The following is a 19,447-nucleotide window of genomic DNA, read 5'->3' on the forward strand; positions in this document are numbered from 1 at the left end:
AATTCAGCACTGCAGTCATTTGCATCCTTTATGTATTATTTACATAATATTCCTTAAGAGGCTTCATTGTATATTCTAAAAAAGGATAGAATTTGAAGTTAAATGTTTGGACTAAGGCAAAAGAACTTATTTTCCTTTGGAAGTGGGGCTATAATGAGATGAAAAGGACAGCGTTAAGTTGTAAAACTAGAAACAGAAAAAGGCAGGGAAAAAAAGGCACCGTGGAAGGAGAGACAATGAAGAGAAAATAAGGTCAGTTTCATGAGATGAGACTCTTTACCATGCTTATAATATGTGAATAAATAAAGGATATCATGACATCAAAACTTATAAAACAGGGAAGAGAACACATCCCAAATATGGAGCTACACAGGTGAAAAGTGTAAGATGACCTCATGAAAATAAAAACTATGGTTTAAACTTTATCTTCTCTATTTAAAAACAGCTTTTAAGATAAAAATATTTTGCAAACCATGTCTAGAATCTCAAAGATAAGCTAGCAAACACAGGAAATTATACGTTTTTATTTTTCTATTAACATTTAGCAAAAAGTGTAGCTACTTTTTCATGATCATTAGAAATATTAATTTAGAAACATGTAAGACAGTGAACCATATTAAAAATTATTTCCACAGACTGATTTCATAAATTTAATACCCAGAAATTTGTAAACAATTCCGCAGAAGTTCTCTAGGTGATAGTAATAAAATGTTAAGCTTTAAAAAGAAACATATTTGACATTTTTTTAAACAAGTACATCCTTCATAATAAAGTTAAATTCCACTCACAGCGATTCAAGGGATATAATTAAGAGTTTACTATGAAAACAAATCCTTTGAGTCCTTGTTTAATAATTGAGAAGTATTCGTACTGATAGTTTTAGGTTACATAAATGGACTTGAAAGATTTTCAAAACTTTATTATGTTAAAAATATGTAGTGTTGAGGTGCTAAGCTTCTCTAAATTTTAGCAGCACACCTCAAACTTCTGCCAGAAGAAAAGTATGCTTCCACTAAGCAAGAAATTTCCATTACTCCTATATTAAGGAGCCACACCCCATACAACTAATGACAGGAAGGCATTTCAATTCAAACCTCTTACACTATCCAGCCTGAAGCAAAGTTAAAAAAAAGATGCAAAAATAAAACACAACTCATATTTCCAAAGAAGAAAGGAAACTCTTGCTAAATAAGTAACAATTATACTGTAGAATTTATATGCTAAGCACGATTGAATGTAAAAACACCAGAGCAGTCAACCATAGCTTTAGCACTTTGAGTATGATTAACAGAATGAACTTTCAAAGGTCAATTAAATGTCAACACATTTTAAAGAGATACTCTTCTTAAATCTGGTCAATGTATAATGGCACCTTATAACTTAGGGATACCCTTCTTAATTTAAGTGTAATGTGCATATGATACACACACACATACACACACACACACACACACAGACACGCAGACTTACAACATGGATTACTATGGAAAGTAATCTAGTGTCTATCCTACAGTTTGACTATTTTAACGTTTTTCAACTTATGAAAGGATTAAGAAGAAAATATAACTGTATTTTATATATAGCACTACTCAATGAAGATGAAATGCAAAGTAAATTTTAAATGCTAAGATGTATGGTTTATTCAATAGCTGACCTTATTTATTCCCTCATAGGAAGTCATTCACAAAATGACTATTATCCTTAATGCATCATCCTGCTACCTAATTCACCCCCATTAACCTTCCCTGAGTGCTTGTGGTTAAAAAGCTTAACAAAAAAGGTAGACAACTTTCAAAAATTGCCATGTTTAGCATCAGAAATCTGTGGGATAGAACAAGTCCTGAAGGAACTGAGTGCCCATTCCTGACCTTTTTATCCAAGAAGTCAATTAAGAGCCCCAATCCTATCCGACATTAGGAAGGTCAAGTTGTCCCAAAGCCTCAGAATGAGAAGGAACCATCGACATCATCTGCCCCAAACTCTTAACGTTAACAGCTCAGAAAATGTTAAACCACAAAGGTAAAGCAATCTGGCTTGGCTCCCACAGCTCTTTAGTAGACATCAAGTCTTCTAAAACTGACTTAGTCTAGTGTTTTCTTCTACTTATCAAATTTATGCTATATTTTTCTCCATTAGGACTTTAATACCAGGTTATAATTGACCAAATAGCTGTAGCTACCATTGGAATTCAGAGCAAGATGTAATCTTTAAGGAATTAATGATCTAGGAAGGCTCCAAGGAGGAGTTAGAAACTGAAGAATGGGTAGAATCTGAGCGGTTCGAGGAGGCATCACTAATAAGGGAAGCAATATGGGCTAAGGCCGGTGGTTAAGTGTTCCATGTTCCAGGAACTATGTGGAGAATATATTCAGAGTAGGATAGGACACTGGTTTTAAGGTCACCATATAAGCCAAGCAGAGGAGGCTCCATTTGATATGGGTACAAATAGAAAGTGATGAAAGGTTTTCAATTTTAGGAAAATAAAAAAAAAATGATGTGAAGATAGCGAAGAATAGCCTTGCAAGATTTGAGGGGCCTTGTAGGAGTCTGTCTACTAATATCAATATTTTACAGGACTGTTTGTAAGGGGAAAGTAAGCTAATGAGAGACAAAGTACTTTGGAAAGTACATGAGCTCTAGAAAGTAAAGGTATTTTTCAAAGTCAGGGGCAGTGGCCTGTCTGATCACATCGCCACGTCTTGACGGCATACACTTCTCTGACAAGGCAAATTTGGAGATGGATTCTGGATCTATTCCTTTGGGGTCAGAGATAGAAATCTCTGCCCTTCAATAATTCCAAAGGCTAGATTCCAAGAGGAGACAGTTGGTACCCCTAAGCCATTGCAAGGTTGAGGATCACAGAGCCTAAAATCCAAAACCAAGATTAACATTTTGAGGCAGACAACATAATCAATGTTTCTCAAAGTGAATCAGAAAAGTATTTAAGTACTAAATAAAGGGGTATAAAAAGGGAGGGGGTAGAGGAGACAGCACCTGAGCCAGGGTGATACATGAGGAAACCCAGGTTATTAGCTGGACTGCAGTCTACTCCTTCCCTTGTCCCTTTCCCCTCTGCTCAATAATTACTATATAGCGGTATGACCTTCCCTTGTATCCAGAGTGACTTATCTCCTCCTGTGTTGTCTTCCTCTCTTATCCCTCTTCTACAGCAACTCTCCAGGGCTAGAAAAGAAATTTTAAAAAAATTACTATAATAAATTAAAAGTACACATATGGAGTATGTACTGAGTGAAAATTATTATCTGTCACTAATTTGTGTATTACATAATTACCAAGACAACTCCTATGAGGCGTTGGAGTTGGAAACTCCAAGTAAGGAAACTGAAGCATAGAGGGTAGGTAGAGGGTACAGCTCAAAGTCACCTAGCTAATAAATGGCAAAGCTAGGATTTGTATCAGGTGTGGCTGACCCCTTAGCCTATGCTTTGAACTTCTCTCCTAAACTCTTCCCTTTTTCTTCAATAAACATGAAAATACTGAAATGTTGGGGTTTTATGCATACAGAGGTTACAAAAGCCATTTTATGGGTTTGCAAATGAAAGTTTTAATAACAGACAGTATGGGGCCTGGGTTCAGCCACTCGCTTGACTGCCAAAGTATCAGCTTGAGAACTAAAATCATCAAATATGAGTGTTAAACTATGTTGAGGGGATAGGTTTCCATGCTGCATTCTAGCTCTGTTCCCTCTCACACCTTCTGCTCCTTGGGGTCCATTCCCAATTATTTGCTTGAAACTTAATCTCTCTAGTTGACTTAGGAGGTGACTGGAAGACAGGGTGGTGGGAATATCCCACAGTAGAAGGGGTTTCTTGGCCCTGTGCTCCAAAGCAGCCTTAACTGTGCTTATTAATTAGAAGGTAGGTGGTATTTTGGCTTGCTTATAGAAGTGGCTTGTGAGGAGATCCCTGGCCACAATTAAGAGATGAAACCACCAATTTTGGTGCTGGAGAGGAAGTGATCAGGGCAGAGAGCATGGTGGGGTAGGAGTACTTTTTAAATGTTCCTGGGGAAAGCAACAGTTGCCATTAAACATTGGCAAGAAAACTCTAATTCTCAAAATTTAGTGTGATTAATTCTCACTTTGGGAGGAAGCTTATTAAGAATACAGACTCTAGGTTCTGCTCACAGACATTCTGATCCTTTAAGTGTAGGAAGTTGCCCAGCAGTCTGAAGTTTGGCAGGTGCTACAGAAGATTCTGATACAAGTGGTCAAAGGACCATACTCACTTCACTGCTCTAACCCCCTGGAAGACAGCCAAACCAGCAAACCTGCTATGAGGAGAATGCACATTCTACAAAGTCAGCTTGTTGTTCAAATATCAATGCCATGTTTTAGGTTGAGTGGTTACTTTTAAATAAGGCTAGAAGGCTTTCCAGAAGTTTCCAGGCTTATAAATATTGGGGACTTAAATTCCTTATGTCAGCAAATAGACTATTACACATACATAGACTATTTTCCCTTAGGAAAATCAGAATATTTTATACATGATGTGGTCCACACAGGATCCCTCTACACACATAGCATTTGTCTAGAGTGAAGACCTTCTTGGAAAGATGCTACTTCCAGTGCTTATTTTATATTTGGTGTAAGATTGGAGTTAATTTTTTAACTGCAGATTTAGTTGATTTCAAAAGGTATACTTTCCTTCATGCAACTACATTGAAAGGTTCATTTCATGTTATTTTAACAATGAGTTTAAAAATCAGATAACACTCTATTGAAATATTATGGTTATGATTTGGCCATTTAATTAGACATTCAATCACAATGTAAACAACTACTGATAATTCACGAAACATACCTTTTCAAAGGTTTGTGCTCTTCAAAGAAAGCTAGGTCATAAAATGTATTATGTTAAATCAGTATTGCTATCTTTTGCCTATAAACCCTATCAATTGTCTTTGTCTGTTTCTAAATCTGTATCCCTATTTTAAAATACAATCTTTCAGGATAGATACTGGAATTAAGCTCGGTTTTTCTGCCAGTTTCCTTTGACACCTTCTCTCTTTCCCCCAAAGCATGATAATGATTCTCTTTAAGGATGGGCGAAAAGAATTTTAAATTATTCTGATCTGAGCACTGGGTATTTTTTCCAGTGAGTATTTATTGAGTATACTTAGGCACTTACATTAAAAGAAATCATCTTTTGTTGTTATAAGCTCCACGAGAAGAGAAAATGTCCAGTGGAGCACCTAACTCCTAGAAGGCATGCTCATAAATAATGAGAAAACTGGGAAAATTTATTATTGAGAGAACAAAATAACTTCTCCTGTATTCTGTACTGACGAATATATGTTTAATAGTTAAAAGAATTTGGGTTAGGGAAAATGCTTGATTTCACTTTTTGGGGAAAAAATGCAGGTTATCATTATAAAGGAAAGTTAGCACTCCATTGTATTGCAACACAACCTGTAATGACAATATTCCAAAAGCATTCTCAGACTAAACCTTTAACATTAATAATTTATCAAAATTATACACGTCACTAACACATCCCAACAAAGAAGATTATGTAAGTAAGCCATCTTGGCATCAGTGATACTGAACATAGCAGCTTTTTTCAATCCTTCATTAAAATTAGATCAAGATGTACTTGCATTATGTGTTACTGTTTCTGTAAGGAAGATTTACATTAGTTTAAGACTTACTTTGGTTGTAAGTGACATTTTCTTTTCCTTTGCCAGAAGTTAGAGACCACTACTCCCCCACTGCCCTCCACACAAAAGTTTTCAGTAGAAAGAAGCAATACAGAAAAACAGTGACAACAAAACACCTGCCCTGTTTACTCTCTCGTGTGTATAATAAGAGCCTTGTTCTCCCCCTAAATTGAGTCAGAGATGGGATGAAGGGATCGCTGGAGGCACCTGCCACTTTACCCTCAGGCTTGGTTCTCTGTCCCCAGCCTGGCTCCTACTACTCCAAATGGTGCAGCAAAGTAGATCAGTTTTAAGAAGTGTTTTTAAGCAAAGGATAGTTTATTTCTCACTAAAAAAACCCTCTCAAACCTTCAAATATTACTGTTTGAAAACATCAGACTTAAAAGTTACTTCTCAGCAGGCTGAAAGGTGAATCCATGCGCCTGTAAATATATCCTGGCCTACTGGTTCATAATTCGTGTACCACGCTGAGGCCCAAGGAAAATCTCAAACCGAGATGTATTTAAAAAACGGGAAGACACCACAGATCATGTAGCACTAGCCTCATGTATCACCGATGAGGAGATCTAAGTGGTTAAGTCACTTGTCCAAGGTCACGCAGAGCCAGTTACAGGCAGGGCTGGTGCGCGACCTTCTAATCTTTCCACCTCCCAACCCCCACGCCGCACAGGCCCTCAGTAGTTCTGGCTCCTAAAAGGTTCCCACCGATACGGTTCACAAGTCAGTGGCAGGTCAGCGACTCTTAAGCAATCGCACTTTTATTTGTTCTCCCCGCCTGATCGAAAAAGTAGTAAAAGGCACTCTCCTTGCCTTCTCCCAAACCCAGACACCCCGGACCGCTGAAGCCCCTCGTGCCGGAAAAGCCAACTCACCCGCAGCCCCTTGCGCGGGAGCCCTCGGACGTACTCTGGCCCTCCCCGCAGTCGCCACCGGCCGCGCCGCGGCCCGGGCTGACGACGAGTCCAGAAAGTCACCGGCGGTGACCGTGGACGCCAGGGGCGGGCCGCGCCGCGCCGCGCCGCCCCGCGGAGGCGCCGCAAACTTTTCCCGGCTCGCAAGTTGCCGGGCTCGGCGGCCGCGGGCCGACTTCCTTCCCGGCTGCGGGAGCGAGGGGGCGCCCCTTCCCCGGGCGGGGGCCAAGCTGGCCGGGAGGGGGCTGGGCGAGCCGAGGGACGGTCAAATAGGGGCCGGGGGAATGCAGGCGCCCGCACTCTGAGGCGCGCGGGGCCGGAGCCCGGCCGCATTGTCTCCGCGGCCTCGGACCCAGCCCCGGCGGCGGCGGCACGGGCGGGCGCGGCCGGGAGTTGCCGTCCCGAATTTGCCGCCCCCTTTCGCCGCCGCCGCTCACCGCGTTCTTTGTGTGTCTCTCGCCGCCGCCCTCGGGTCGCTTCGCCGCTCTCCTGACAGCTGATGGGCTCGTCACGCTAGGTCCCGCGTCTTCCCAGCCGCCGCTAGCGAAGCCCGGCCCAAGGAGGACTGTGTAAGAGCGGTGACAGATGCTGTCTTAGAGCCGCCGCCGCCTGGGGATATCTGAAACTGCCCTCGGGGCAGCCGGCTACTAGCCCCGGTACCGCACTACTCCTTAGAGACCCTTTCCACGCCAGGACCCTCCCGTCCTCCCTCCGCGGCCGCCAGCCCAGCTCCGACCGGGCGCCGGGCGCCCTGCTCCGCAGCTGAGCGCGCTCGGTCAAGAATCCTGGGGAACCCGCTCCGCCCCCTGGCTCCCGCACCCTCCAATGATCTCGGCCTACAGGGGGCAGTTCCGTCCAATCAAGTGTCGGAAAGCCCGGCCAGTTCCCAAGAGTGTAGCCAATGGAACACGACTCCGGCAACACACCCGCCCTGATCCACTGGGAACAAACAGCTCAAGAGACCTGAGGTGGGACCCAGATCCCGGCGCCCAGAGCAAGTCAAGTCCGGCCGGCCGGAGCTGTGTCACGAAGCGAGTCTATGGAGGCAGGTCTGGTCCTTAAATTACTGTATTGTAATAGAAGGTGTTGACGAAAATGGGAACGCTGGACGTACTGCTTTTGTAGGTCACCTCAATCCCTACTTTTAAACTCTTTTTCTGCCGAAAGTTCATGTGAAAGAAAACTGCACAAACACGTAGTAGCACTGTTGACTGTTCAAATTAAGGCCTTTACTTTTAGAACATTGCTTTAAAGCGTCTAACCGGACAGACAGTCCTCAGGCTGATGGATTTGTATTAATGTTTGCCAGAACACCAGGTATCTGAAACAGAAGTTAGTTTCTATCCTGCTCTAAAACGCGGGTGATCATGGCACTGCCAACTTTTTTTTTTCCTAAAAGAAAATTGCACTCGAGTGAAAATGTAGTTTTATATACAAATCATCTGTAATGTGAACTTTATTTCTGTAACAAAGTCACACAGTGTCTTCAGTAGAGGTTGGATAAAATAGCTGAATAGAAAATTATCATATATAGAGAGAAAGGACTTGAATAAACCACTTGCTATAAATGACTCTAGTTGTTAATCACAATACTTTGCAAGTAATAGTCACTCTATAGTTATTTATTTGATATGAATAGGATTCCTTAGCTATTGTTATTGTTGGTCATGTAAACTTTATTGAACTCTTTATTGAAAGTGGACTACGCCGTGATGAAAACAGTTTTTGGTAACACATATTTGCAAATGTTAAAATCAAATCACACTTATAACTGTTATGCCTTGCTTAGGCTTAGACCCCAAGTCTGAGTTTTGTCAAAAGATCCAGATTCTTGATTGACTTTGAGCAAATCTCTTAATGGCTAACTGTTAACAAAACATCATATCCCTAACTCTGCATGCCTTATCAAGGTGCTTTGAGATCCACCTAGATAGCATTTGTTAAGATTTTGTGAGATGTTGTACCAAGTGCACAGTAGCCTGAAATATGTTTATTCTCTTTTTCTGTTTTACTAATAAGCAAGTATCAAGGTACTTGCCTACGAGAAGCCCAGCAATATTTCCTCTGCACATTTTTCCAACTTGAAATATTTTTTGATCCCATCATTTTTCCTATAACTTAAATATGAATGAAGCTCCAGCCTCTTAATTCTAGAGCAAAGCAACATTCCTAAGTTTTGTTTTGTCTTTCTTTCTTCTTTCTTTTTCTTTTTTTAATGGATATGGTTTTAAGAGAGAAATTTAATGTATCCTTTGACTGCCAGTGTGCATAGTTTTATGTAGAAGTTATTAATGGCTATGTCAAATTTATACCTATATAATCAAGTAACTTTTGCAGCCATTTATTAGAGATTCACTTAAAGCATTTGTGCTTAATTTTCAAAGAGCAAATGTATATTTTTAGAGGTATTTCCATGTCATAATGTAATTTGTTTACTTTGTTCCAAAATATGCAATCTCATACAGAAGTTTAATTATTACTTCAAACAAATGTACATATGGTAACACTAGAATGTGAAATTTGTTAAGTTTAATTGAACCAGCAGTTGTTATTTTCAACTAATTAACTGCACAGATTTCATTTTCTGAGTGAAAATTGTGGAAGAATCAATCAGTATGAATCCAATGACCATGACTTATTAAGTGTATTTAAGTCAAAACCAGTGTTTGGTAGTTTCCTGATAATTGATGACTCCATACCCATTTATTAAAGGGAATGAATATTTTATCAATTGTCTGGGTAATATTTCTGACTTCATTGTGGTGATATTTCGTTCAGTAAGTGATATTTTCAAAGTTTTTCATCAATGATTTCTTCATCATTTGTTCAATATGGAACAAGAGAGCTGTCACTCTTAGAGAGTTGCCAGTTTTAACACACATTTAAATGTTTACTAGAGAAGCTGTGACTTTGGGGGTAGTTTTAGCATTTGTAGAGATAATTTTTTTTAAATACAGAAACATACAGCCTTTAATAAGTTGTATCACATGATCTTGGTATATGACTACTGACAATTTGATTTTTTCTGTATTGTTACATTTAAGATACAATCATCTTAAGACTCCCTCGTGAATAAGTATGAAGAATAACTTGATTCATATCTTCTGGATTCTGATCATTGATATGCCTCTGAATTTTTATGTGTCTTTGACAAATCAGGCTTCTGTTTGACTTCTCTCCAATTCACTGAATGCAGTTTACTCATTTGAAAATGATATTATTAGGAATAGTGAAATAATATCTACATAGAGAGAATATAAAAATAATTTGTTCATTTTTCTTTCTGGTTCTGACATGGATGCGGGAAAAATTCCTTTTGTGAACCATGACATTAGATCTCTTTAACTCTGCTTTTACAAAACTTGTGTTTTTCTGATTGCTTGAACCTGACCCTGCAGAGTGTTCTCATTGTGGGATGTATTTATGGCAAGACATTTTTATATGCATATGGGGGAACAGGGAGAAAATTCCAAAAACACTGGTAATGGCACACTAGGTTTCCCTCCTCATTTTATTTTGGACCACAGTCCCTAAGGGAAATTTCTTTTAGAGTTTAGTATTAACAGAAATTTTGTTTCCCCTGAATTGAAATCTTTGCAACTTCTTTTTATTTCAACTATCAGGAAGCTCAGAACGAAATTTACAGCTCAATTTAGGAAGGTATTATGGCCTGTTTGCAAATTTTTTATAAACATAATATTTGGCTTATTATTTTTCACCTGTATATTACTAGCTTATATTTGTATGCATGCATTTATTGAAGCTACCTAAAATACTTTCTGAAATGATGTGAATTATTACAGGCATGAATAACATATTTTGAACCATACATAAATCCTGGTGTGATAAGCTGAGCTTAACGTAAGCAGAGTATATAGTGAAGACAACATGAAGTTCTGAGACTGCTGTGGTTTTGCTTCGCAAAGGAAGAGGAATCTGATTCACTAGGTGTAGAATCTCAAAACCTTCTTCAGAGAGGCAGAAAAGTATAGTACAAAATAGGGATAATTTATTACACTGATTTTGAAAAGTTAGTTAGGGGCGCCTGGGTGCCTCAGTCAGTTAAGCGTCTGACTTCAGCTCAGGTCATGATCTCACACTCTGTGAGTCCGAGCCCCACGTCGGGCTCTGTGCTGACAGCTTGGAGCCTGTTTCAGATTTTGTGTCCCCCTCGCTCTCTGCCCCTCCCCCACTCTCGTGGGAGCGCCCGCGCGCCCGCGCGCGCTCTCTCAAAATAAATAAAAAACATTAAAAAAAAGAAAAGTTAAAGTTAGAGGGAACATATATTAATGGATGTTTTATGCAAACTCAGAGGTCTCCCTGATAAAAAGAATATTTGACTTAAATATAAAGTGAAATACATATTATAAATTATATTAAGTCATGGTCGCTTTCCATGTAACCCTTCAGTAGCCTTTTTACTTAACACAGTAACCCCTAGAATATGTTTCAAATGCAATAGATCTTTTCGCAAGGATCACTATACATACCCATTTCCTTCAATTTTAGTGTCTCTTTTAGAAAATAAATAATGTATCCCACTGTTTTCAAATAATATTCTACAATGGTTTTATTTTTGAAAGGCTTTTCCTGAGTACGATATTGTCTTAGAACTATTGAAGAAATTCATCTTATAATTTTGTTTTATGAGATATGTTTTGATCAAATATGACTGATAGGTTTAACAATGATATTTGCTTCTAAAATAGAATCATTTTATAGCATCCCTTTTCCTGGCCAGTGGGTTAGCAGTTTGGGGTGCTCAGTGAATTTAAGAGAGTTTCTGTTGTGATAGAAAACTCAATTCAGCCTGGCTTAAATAGAAGAACATTTTTTTAATTAGCTCAAATATTTAACAGTTCACTTTACAACCTTGACAAAGTAAAAGTAAGTGGATAGTTAGCTGACAGAGGTAGAAGAGGAAAGAAAGTAGCAAAAGTTGAGGGTGTAAGCAGAAGCATAAACAGCCTTATTCCACCTAGAGTGATGTCAAAAAAGTGACTAAAATTTATTGGACAAGAAACAGAAGTGTAAGTAGAGATTTCCAAAAACACTTAAAATAATAATATGATTATCAAAATTACAGAAATGCTGAGAAAAGTACTACAGTAGAGGATCTAAAGCCTCATTTTACATAGATGAGAATCAAGCACATGAAGAGATATATAATAAGTATATAAATATATTAGTTATTTTATTATTTCAATTTTATATTTTTTCAACTAAATTTTTTAGTCTCCAAAATGTAAACATAGTCAAAAGACTTTCCCTTTTTGAGACTATTGCAATTGGGTGTGAGGAGGATTGTTGTCTTATTTTTTTTAAACCAAATGTGAATATTATTTTTATGAAATTTTTCAATATTGCAAAAAAGTCATAGCATGAAATTTATATCAATATATGTTGGGAAACCACAATAATAAGGTAATTATGGTAGGATAAAATGTTGTTTAGAGTCCCAGTGTACTGAAATACAAATATTAATCAGAAATATACGTGGTACGCACTGTCAACGTGGAGCCTGATGTAGGGCTTGAACTCAGAACCGTGAGATCATGACCTGAGCAGAAATCAAGAGTCAGAAGCTTAACCAACTGAGGTACCCAGGCACCCCAGGAATATATGTGTGGTTTAAGAAAGCAAATATAATGTATATATAGTGAAATTACTTTATTTCCTTCAAAAGCAATTCCTAATGTAGTGGATTCTCTTTTATGTGTTTGAGAACAAATGTGCCTTTGGATCCCACAAATTCTAGTATAGATTAAGTATGGAGAGGGTTTTTGTTAAATGCCTATTTTTTGTTTTTAGGGTTTTTTTTTTTTGATGAAGTAATTGTATCATTTGAAACCATTGGACTCAGCACACGGGAAAACTCAATAAAAATGTGTTCAATTGGGAGGAATGAATGAAAATTATGGAAAAGAAATTAGAAATCTAGAACATAGAATATTTGAGGAGTTCACATTTTTGAGCTTTTGGGGCTTCAAATTTTTCAGATATAGTACATTGTTAATTTTCTGTGCCAGTGAAGAATATTGGGGCCACTGTGAAATGCTCCTGGGAGTCTCATAGAATCAGTTCATTTTAGGAAATGAATGTGCTGGACTTGCAGTCTGTGTTGTAAATAGTCAAAGGCAAGGCAAAAACAAATCATTATCAGAAACCCTGGAGGAAGAGTGTGTTTGTGTGTGTGTGTGTGTACACATGTACACAAGTAGACACACTCATGTGTAAGAGACTAGGATGAATAAATGTTTGGATCACCTGCCAGTTGATAAGGAGCAGGATAAATGTTAAAAGCAAGTACAGAAAAATTAAAGAATCATCATGAAAGTAAAAACTACCATCATAGTGTAATGTTTTAATCCTGATATGATAAGTTTTATTTTATAATGTACTGTGCCATTTGGAAAGAATGTGGAAAATACCTGAACTCATTCTTATGTGGTTGCATCTTACCAATGTTCTCTGAAAATAAATACAGCAATACGTGTTGGGTTTTCATTAACTTTTTTTTTTTCATTTGGAAAGAAACTTTATATATATAATGTCATTATATCTTCATAGTTTTCCCTCCAAATAGAGAGAAGACACTTGGTGTGGTATTTGAATTCAAAGACAGTTTTGAGCTCTGCTACTTCAATGGGATTCAACCAGGCCACTAATTCCTCTGGGCCTATAAATGAGGATGATAATAATTATAGATGCTGTATCTCTCTTGCTGTATTGTTTTGAGGGCAGAAGCAGCCAATTTGTTTGAACATGCTTTGTGGACCATTATGTGGGTCACCAATGTTCTTATTAGCATAGGTTCTATTCTTATTTTATAGAGAATGGAAAGGAGTCACAGTGATTGAGATGAGGCCTCTGTTACCCAGTTACGTAAGGTTGGGTCCCTGGTCTCAGGTCCGCAGGTCTCCTAATTATTCACAAGTGCCTATTCTACTACCTTGATCCATGCTTTTAACTGTGGTCAGTGAATATAAAATTAGAATAGTCATGTGGTTTCCTCAATTCCTTTTTTGGATTGAGGAGTTAGATTAATTTGTTACCAGGATTCTTCTGACTGGAAATCTTAACGATAATCAAGAATTTGGTGTCGTCAACACTCTCAGGGCTCTCCACTGACCTAGAAGTGGTGCAGGCAACCAAGCAGGGGGTAAAGAACTCTGTAGAAAACAGAGACGATGTCTCTTTCTCCTAAGAGAAGAGAAAGGGCATGGAAAATCAGGCAGGTGGTATGAGTTGGGAGCTACAAAGGTTCTGAAACTGTTCCTGATTTCCTGAATGTGGAGATAGAAGGGACATTAAGAGGATTTCTAAGGTTCAAGGGAAAATGTTCAGTGACTTTCTAAACATGTAAATGGCCTTGTGTGAGGATTTTTTTTTTGTTTTGTTTTAGTTATTTGTTTCAGTGGATCCATATGGAACAAAGGAAAATAAAGAGTGGCCATGAAAATATAAGTCCCTCTCTTCCTTCCCCTAGAATTCTCAGAAAAATTAGGACTTTTGACATCTATATCTAGATGACACATAGAATGGAATGAAAAAAGGAAAAAAAATCCCTAATTGTACCTGAGGGTTCCCTTCTCTCTTGTTACCGCTGAAGTATATGGGTTAGAGAAACAGAAAAATTGTAGCATGTGGAGATAATTGCTGAAAGTAGATACCCAACATTGTGTGCTTTAGTGCTGTAAAAAATAGTTGTTTGAGAAAGCTAAGTATATTTATCATTGCAAATTTTTTCCTTAATGTCTAGTAAATGTTATGTTTAATTCACATAGGATGGAGTGTAAGTTGTGATTTATTAAGGATATAGTACAGAATATATTTATATGAATAGAATAACATCTAGAAAGATCAACACCTAAATGTGGTTATCTTGATGTGGCAGAATTATGGTAATCCACATACTTTTCTGTATTTTCTGATAATTTTCCAATAAACATGGTAAAATAATAAAAAGGAAATTCTCAACTCTCTATTGCTACATTAGTTTTAAAGTTTAAGAATAAAGTGTATGTGTTATATGAATTATATTGTTATTTGCTTCTTATTGAAAATCTCTTTACTTGGACTTTTGAACCAAAAGTTTGAATATTCATTGCAATAAAATAATTTAGATGACTTTTACAACCAAATAAAAACAAGGAAATAATGTCAAGAGAAGTGAAATGGATTTTCATTGTGACAGTTACCTCTAAAATCTAAATTCTAGTTTTTTTGTCAGCTGTTTTTTTTCATTTTTTTTTTTTTAAGGGAAGTCTTAGTTGCTTAGTTGCTTAGTAGTTTACCTTAGGTAGACTACTTAAGGACTAGTAAAGTAATAGAGTAGCAAGTAGTCCCAACATCTGAGAGACAGGAATTTCACTTTTTGAAGACTTTGAGTAGATAGAGAAGATAGATAATACTCATGTGGCTCTCTGTGAGTGATATGACTTAGACCAGAGTTCTTGACTAGGGAAGATTTTGCTCCCCAGGGGACTTTGGGCAGTGTCTGGAGATGTTTATGGTTGTCAAAATGGGGTGGTATGGAGGGGAGTGCTATTGGAATCTGGTATGTAGAGGCCAGAGATGCTGTTATACATGCTACGATGTACAGGACAACGCTCCACTACACAGAATTATTTGGTCAAAAATGTCAGTGGTGCATAGGCTGAGAAACCCTGTGTAGACCCCTTTTTATGTACAAATAAAGAAAATAGTACCCTCAACTTCAAAACTTAAATCAATCCTTATTTATATGTTGTCTTTCAAGCAATGAAAAATATGAAAAGTGATATTTCCCTCCCCCAAAAGTAAAAAAATAGAGACTTCTAGTACACTCCTGTGTTATAAAATAATATTTAAAGATTGAGAACCCTGAGGTAGCTATTCATAGTGTTTGAGAAAGCAGAATTAGAATAGTACAACTCATAGAAAACAACTGTGCTTCAGCAACTTAGTTGAGAATTTTTTTTTTAGCATTCCTCACAAGACTATTTTAAGTAGTAATTCAAAATGGTTGGGAATGTGAATCCAATGATATGTCAAGAACATACATTAATAATGACTGCTATTCTCCCAAGAAATAAATGAAAACACAAAATGCACTTATTACGATATTTTATGTGTCCTTCAGAATCATGAGTTATTAGAAAGGCAGTTCTGGGACAAGATGCATGGATACGGGACAGAAGTCTTCCTTTCCATCGCCCCAATGTGAAACTTGTATTCTCATAGGAAGATTCCTGGGTTAAGAAAACAACAAGAACAACAACAACAATAACAGGAAGTTTGGCAGCATTTTGTATTGTGTTAACCCTATAACCCTGAAGCATGTTTTTCAGGGCATTAAAAAAAAGATATGCTTTCAGTTGGTTAATGCATGAAGTTCAGTGAAGGTCACTGAATACTGTTTTATTTTTCTCCCTGGAGAGGGCATTAACTTAGTCCCTTAAGAATGAACACTGTTAACTAAAGTATACCCATTTAGTCTTTATTACTCCTTTCCTCAAAGAACAGGATACATTTTCATGAAGGATAAAATGATATGTCATGATTATATTTTGTTTTAGTTTTTAATTGTGTAATGTTTAAGGAGTTACAAAATTGTCTTTGGCAGGTTAGCTGAAGACACGCTGAGGATCAAGTTACTCTGTGCTGTCCGAGTCTTTCTTTTCAGTATATGATAGAATTGATTCTGTGAGGTTAATCAGAAAGGCATAAATCCTCTTCTCTAAATATTTACTATTACATATTTTTAATTCGTATATGGAGCAGGAAGGTAAAAGGATTATAGGATAACTTTGTAAATGTTCTGTACCTCTTTATAATTTTACAGTAATTTCTTTCTGGCCATTAAGTAATGTCCACTTACTACTTAATATTTGGAAAATTCAGGAAAGCATTAAAAAGAAAAATTACTCCCAGAGACCACCACTTCTAACACAGGTCAACTTCCTCCCAGCTCTTTCATAAAACACATATCACTGTGTGCCCAACCCTCCCTTCTGCCTCTAACATAGAGTGAACATTTACTCATCTTATCAAACTTCTTCCAAAACAAAGTTTATAATGTCTGTATTGCATATCTTAAATGGCTGCACCTTACTCAGTTCTATAAGTGGTTCTGATTATTTTCTCCTCTGTAACACACATAGACATATGTTGTTCACAAATCAGTGAGTTCTCACGCACACTCTGGGGGCACCTGGGTGGCTCAGTCGGTTGAGCCTCTGGCTCTTGATTTTGGCTTAGGTCATGATCTCATGGTTTGTGGGGTTGAGCCCCAAGTCGGGCTCTGCTCCGACAGTGTGGAGCCTGCTTGGGATTCAGTCTCTCCTCTCTCTGCCCCTCCGCCCCCTCAAAATAAATAAACATTTTCAAAAAGGCTCTGGTTTATGCAGATTTCCATGGGCATTTGCCACTGCTCTGTTCCTTTTATTCCCACTCAAAGTATATTGTAATAGGAGTAAGAGTGATATTACAGAGATAACCTTGACTGTATTCTAATTTATTAAATAATGTTTAGTTTGGTACTTATACTATTAATAGTAACAAATTACTTGTGATGCACCTCACAACTAATGTTGGATATTTTGTAATATTTCTGGTGATTAATGATAAATTCAACTAATATGGGTATAATGTGACAATGAATGTTCCTGCCCTCAAATGTTCCCTAATTATTTCCATAAGATGAATGGCCAAAACTAGAGCTCTTCAATCTAAGGGCATTAATTCTTGATGTAGAGCTTCAAACTTACTTTCCAGAAAAGTCTTTCCAATTTCTGAAATCATTTTCAACAATACTGGGCTTTAGAATTTAGTTTAGCTAATTTTATAAGTGAAAAAGATACCCTTTAAAACAAAAATACTTGGAATTGAGTAATTTGATTTTTTTTCCTTCATGTTTACTTTGTCCCTTTTTCTTAGCTTCTTTACCTACCTCCAACTCTCCCTTTCTTTCTCCCTCCCCCCCTTTCCCTCCCTCCTTCCATCTTTTCTTCTTTCCTGAAGTAAAAACTTCATATTCTTTGCCATTTTTTTCTGTTGTCATTTTAAGATTTACATAAGCTCTTTATATATGAACTATATGAAAATTTTTTGGTCATAGACCGATGTCAAATATTTTTCCCAGTTGTGTGCTTTTTAAATTATATTTACTTTTTATGATGATGAATGTTTAATTTCAGTTTTTGATGCTCTTTCTTATCATAGGGAAGTTTCAATTTTTATTCTCTGTAGGCAAATTTATACTACTACTTGCATGAGTTCTTTCAATGCTTTTATAGTTAGAAAGCATTTTCCCATCCTGAGATCTGAAAAGTGCCCTTATTTTCCATATTTTCTTCTAGGAGAGTGTGTGTGTGTTTTCAGTTTTTAACATTAGAATATGTTTATAATTTTTTAATGTTTATTTTTGAGAGACAGAGACAGAGACAGAGACAGAGACAGAGTGCGAGCAGGGGAGAGGCAGAGAGAGAGAGGGAGACACAGAATCTGAAGCAGGCTCCAGGCTCTGAGCTGTCAGCACAGAGCCCAACGCAGGACTCCAACTCAGGACCTATGAGATCATGACCTGAGCCAAAGTTAGATGCTTAACTGGCTGAGTGACCCAGGTGCCTCTTAACATTAGAATATTTTAATCATTCTACAGTTTATCTTATGGTATAAAGTGAGGAACTAACTTAATTTTATTTCCATTTTTTTAATAATTGTCTCACATCATTAATGAATAATCTTTTATGTCTACACTAACTTATGATGTCTGTCACCTTAATCTCACACAGAACTTTTTCATTCTTGTCATTGTTTTGTCTTTTTAATCTGCTAGAGTAGTTGGCTTGTTGTCTTTCTACTTTATTCCTGTGTTATATCTATTTTCACATCCCACTTGGTTCTGTTGAGACAAACTTTCCCCATTAAATTTTTAAATCTTTTTTAGTTTTACCTATTTTTTCCTGATAAACTTTGGGAATTGCTTTAAAAATATATCTTAGCATTGCACTAGTACTCCAAGAATGCACATTAGAATTTTGATGGATTAAATGAACCTATTTTTTCCTCATTCATCCTCAAGGTATGTCCTTTTATTCCTGAAAGTCTTTTTATTCTTCTTACAACCTCTCATTATTTTCATTGTATAGGTCCCACACAATTCTTAAAGCTTACTTTAGGGGGAAGGCTGGGTGGCTTATTTGGTTGGGCATCCAACTCTTGATTTCAGCTCAGGTCATGATATCACAGTTTGTGGGATTGAGCCCTGTGTCAGGCACTGCCCTGTCGGTGCAGAGCCTGCTTGGGATTCTCTGTCTCCCTTTCTCTGCCCCTCCCCTGCTCATGCACACACACACTCTCTCTCAATAAATAAACTTAAAATAATGATTGCTCTTGGAAATGTTTATTATGATATTTGGTTAGAATGAGGTATTCTTCCATTAATTTTGGTTATATATTATAAATATCAGAAATTTGATTGATTTATATATATTTATTTTATACTTGGTCACTTTACTGAACTATGTTATTATATCCAATACTTTTTATTCAGTTGATTACTTTAGATTACTTAGGTAAAAACATCATATTATCTATAAATAATTGTATTTGTCCCCAGTTTTTTTTTGAATTAACAAATACACCTTATATTTCTATGGTTTTTTTCTTTGTTTTGGCTATCACTTCTACAACAGATGGAAATCATAGTGGTAATAATAGATATTCTTGACTAGTTTATGATTTGCCAGTGTATTGTTATAAAATATGATGTTGGCTGTATGTTACATATAAATATTCCTTATTATGCCAATGAATTATCATTTTATTTTGAGCTTATTAAGCAAATTTAAAACCCAGAGTACATTAAATTT

At 37.2% G+C, this 19,447-nt stretch overlaps 1 protein-coding gene and 1 long non-coding RNA gene across 2 annotated transcripts in view; one reads left to right on the top strand and one right to left on the bottom strand.

The window, feature by feature from the left end:
* Nucleotides 1-533: 533 nt before the first annotated feature.
* On the bottom strand, nt 534-6,923 carry LOC144616393 (putative uncharacterized protein encoded by LINC00472). The gene is made up of 2 exons (XM_078447066.2): nt 6,552-6,923; nt 534-3,183 (listed from the first exon to the last, which is right to left on the bottom strand). The coding sequence occupies exons 1-2, from the start codon at nt 6,921-6,923 to the stop codon at nt 3,154-3,156; spliced, it is 402 nt and encodes a 133-aa protein (XP_078303192.2). The 3' UTR covers nt 534-3,153.
* Nucleotides 6,924-7,534: 611 nt separating this feature from the next.
* LOC144616394 (uncharacterized) overlaps nt 7,535-19,447 on the top strand; it is a 397,874-nt gene continuing 385,961 nt past the window's right edge. Inside the window, exon 1 of the long non-coding RNA XR_013555667.1 lies at nt 7,535-7,639. This is a non-coding gene — a long non-coding RNA (uncharacterized LOC144616394). The remainder of the gene's footprint in view (nt 7,640-19,447) is intronic.

This window comes from Panthera onca, chromosome B2 (assembly GCF_046562875.1).
Source record: "Panthera onca isolate mPanOnc1 chromosome B2, mPanOnc1 haplotype 2, whole genome shotgun sequence".
In the NCBI taxonomy this organism is placed as follows: Eukaryota; Metazoa; Chordata; class Mammalia; order Carnivora; family Felidae; genus Panthera; species Panthera onca.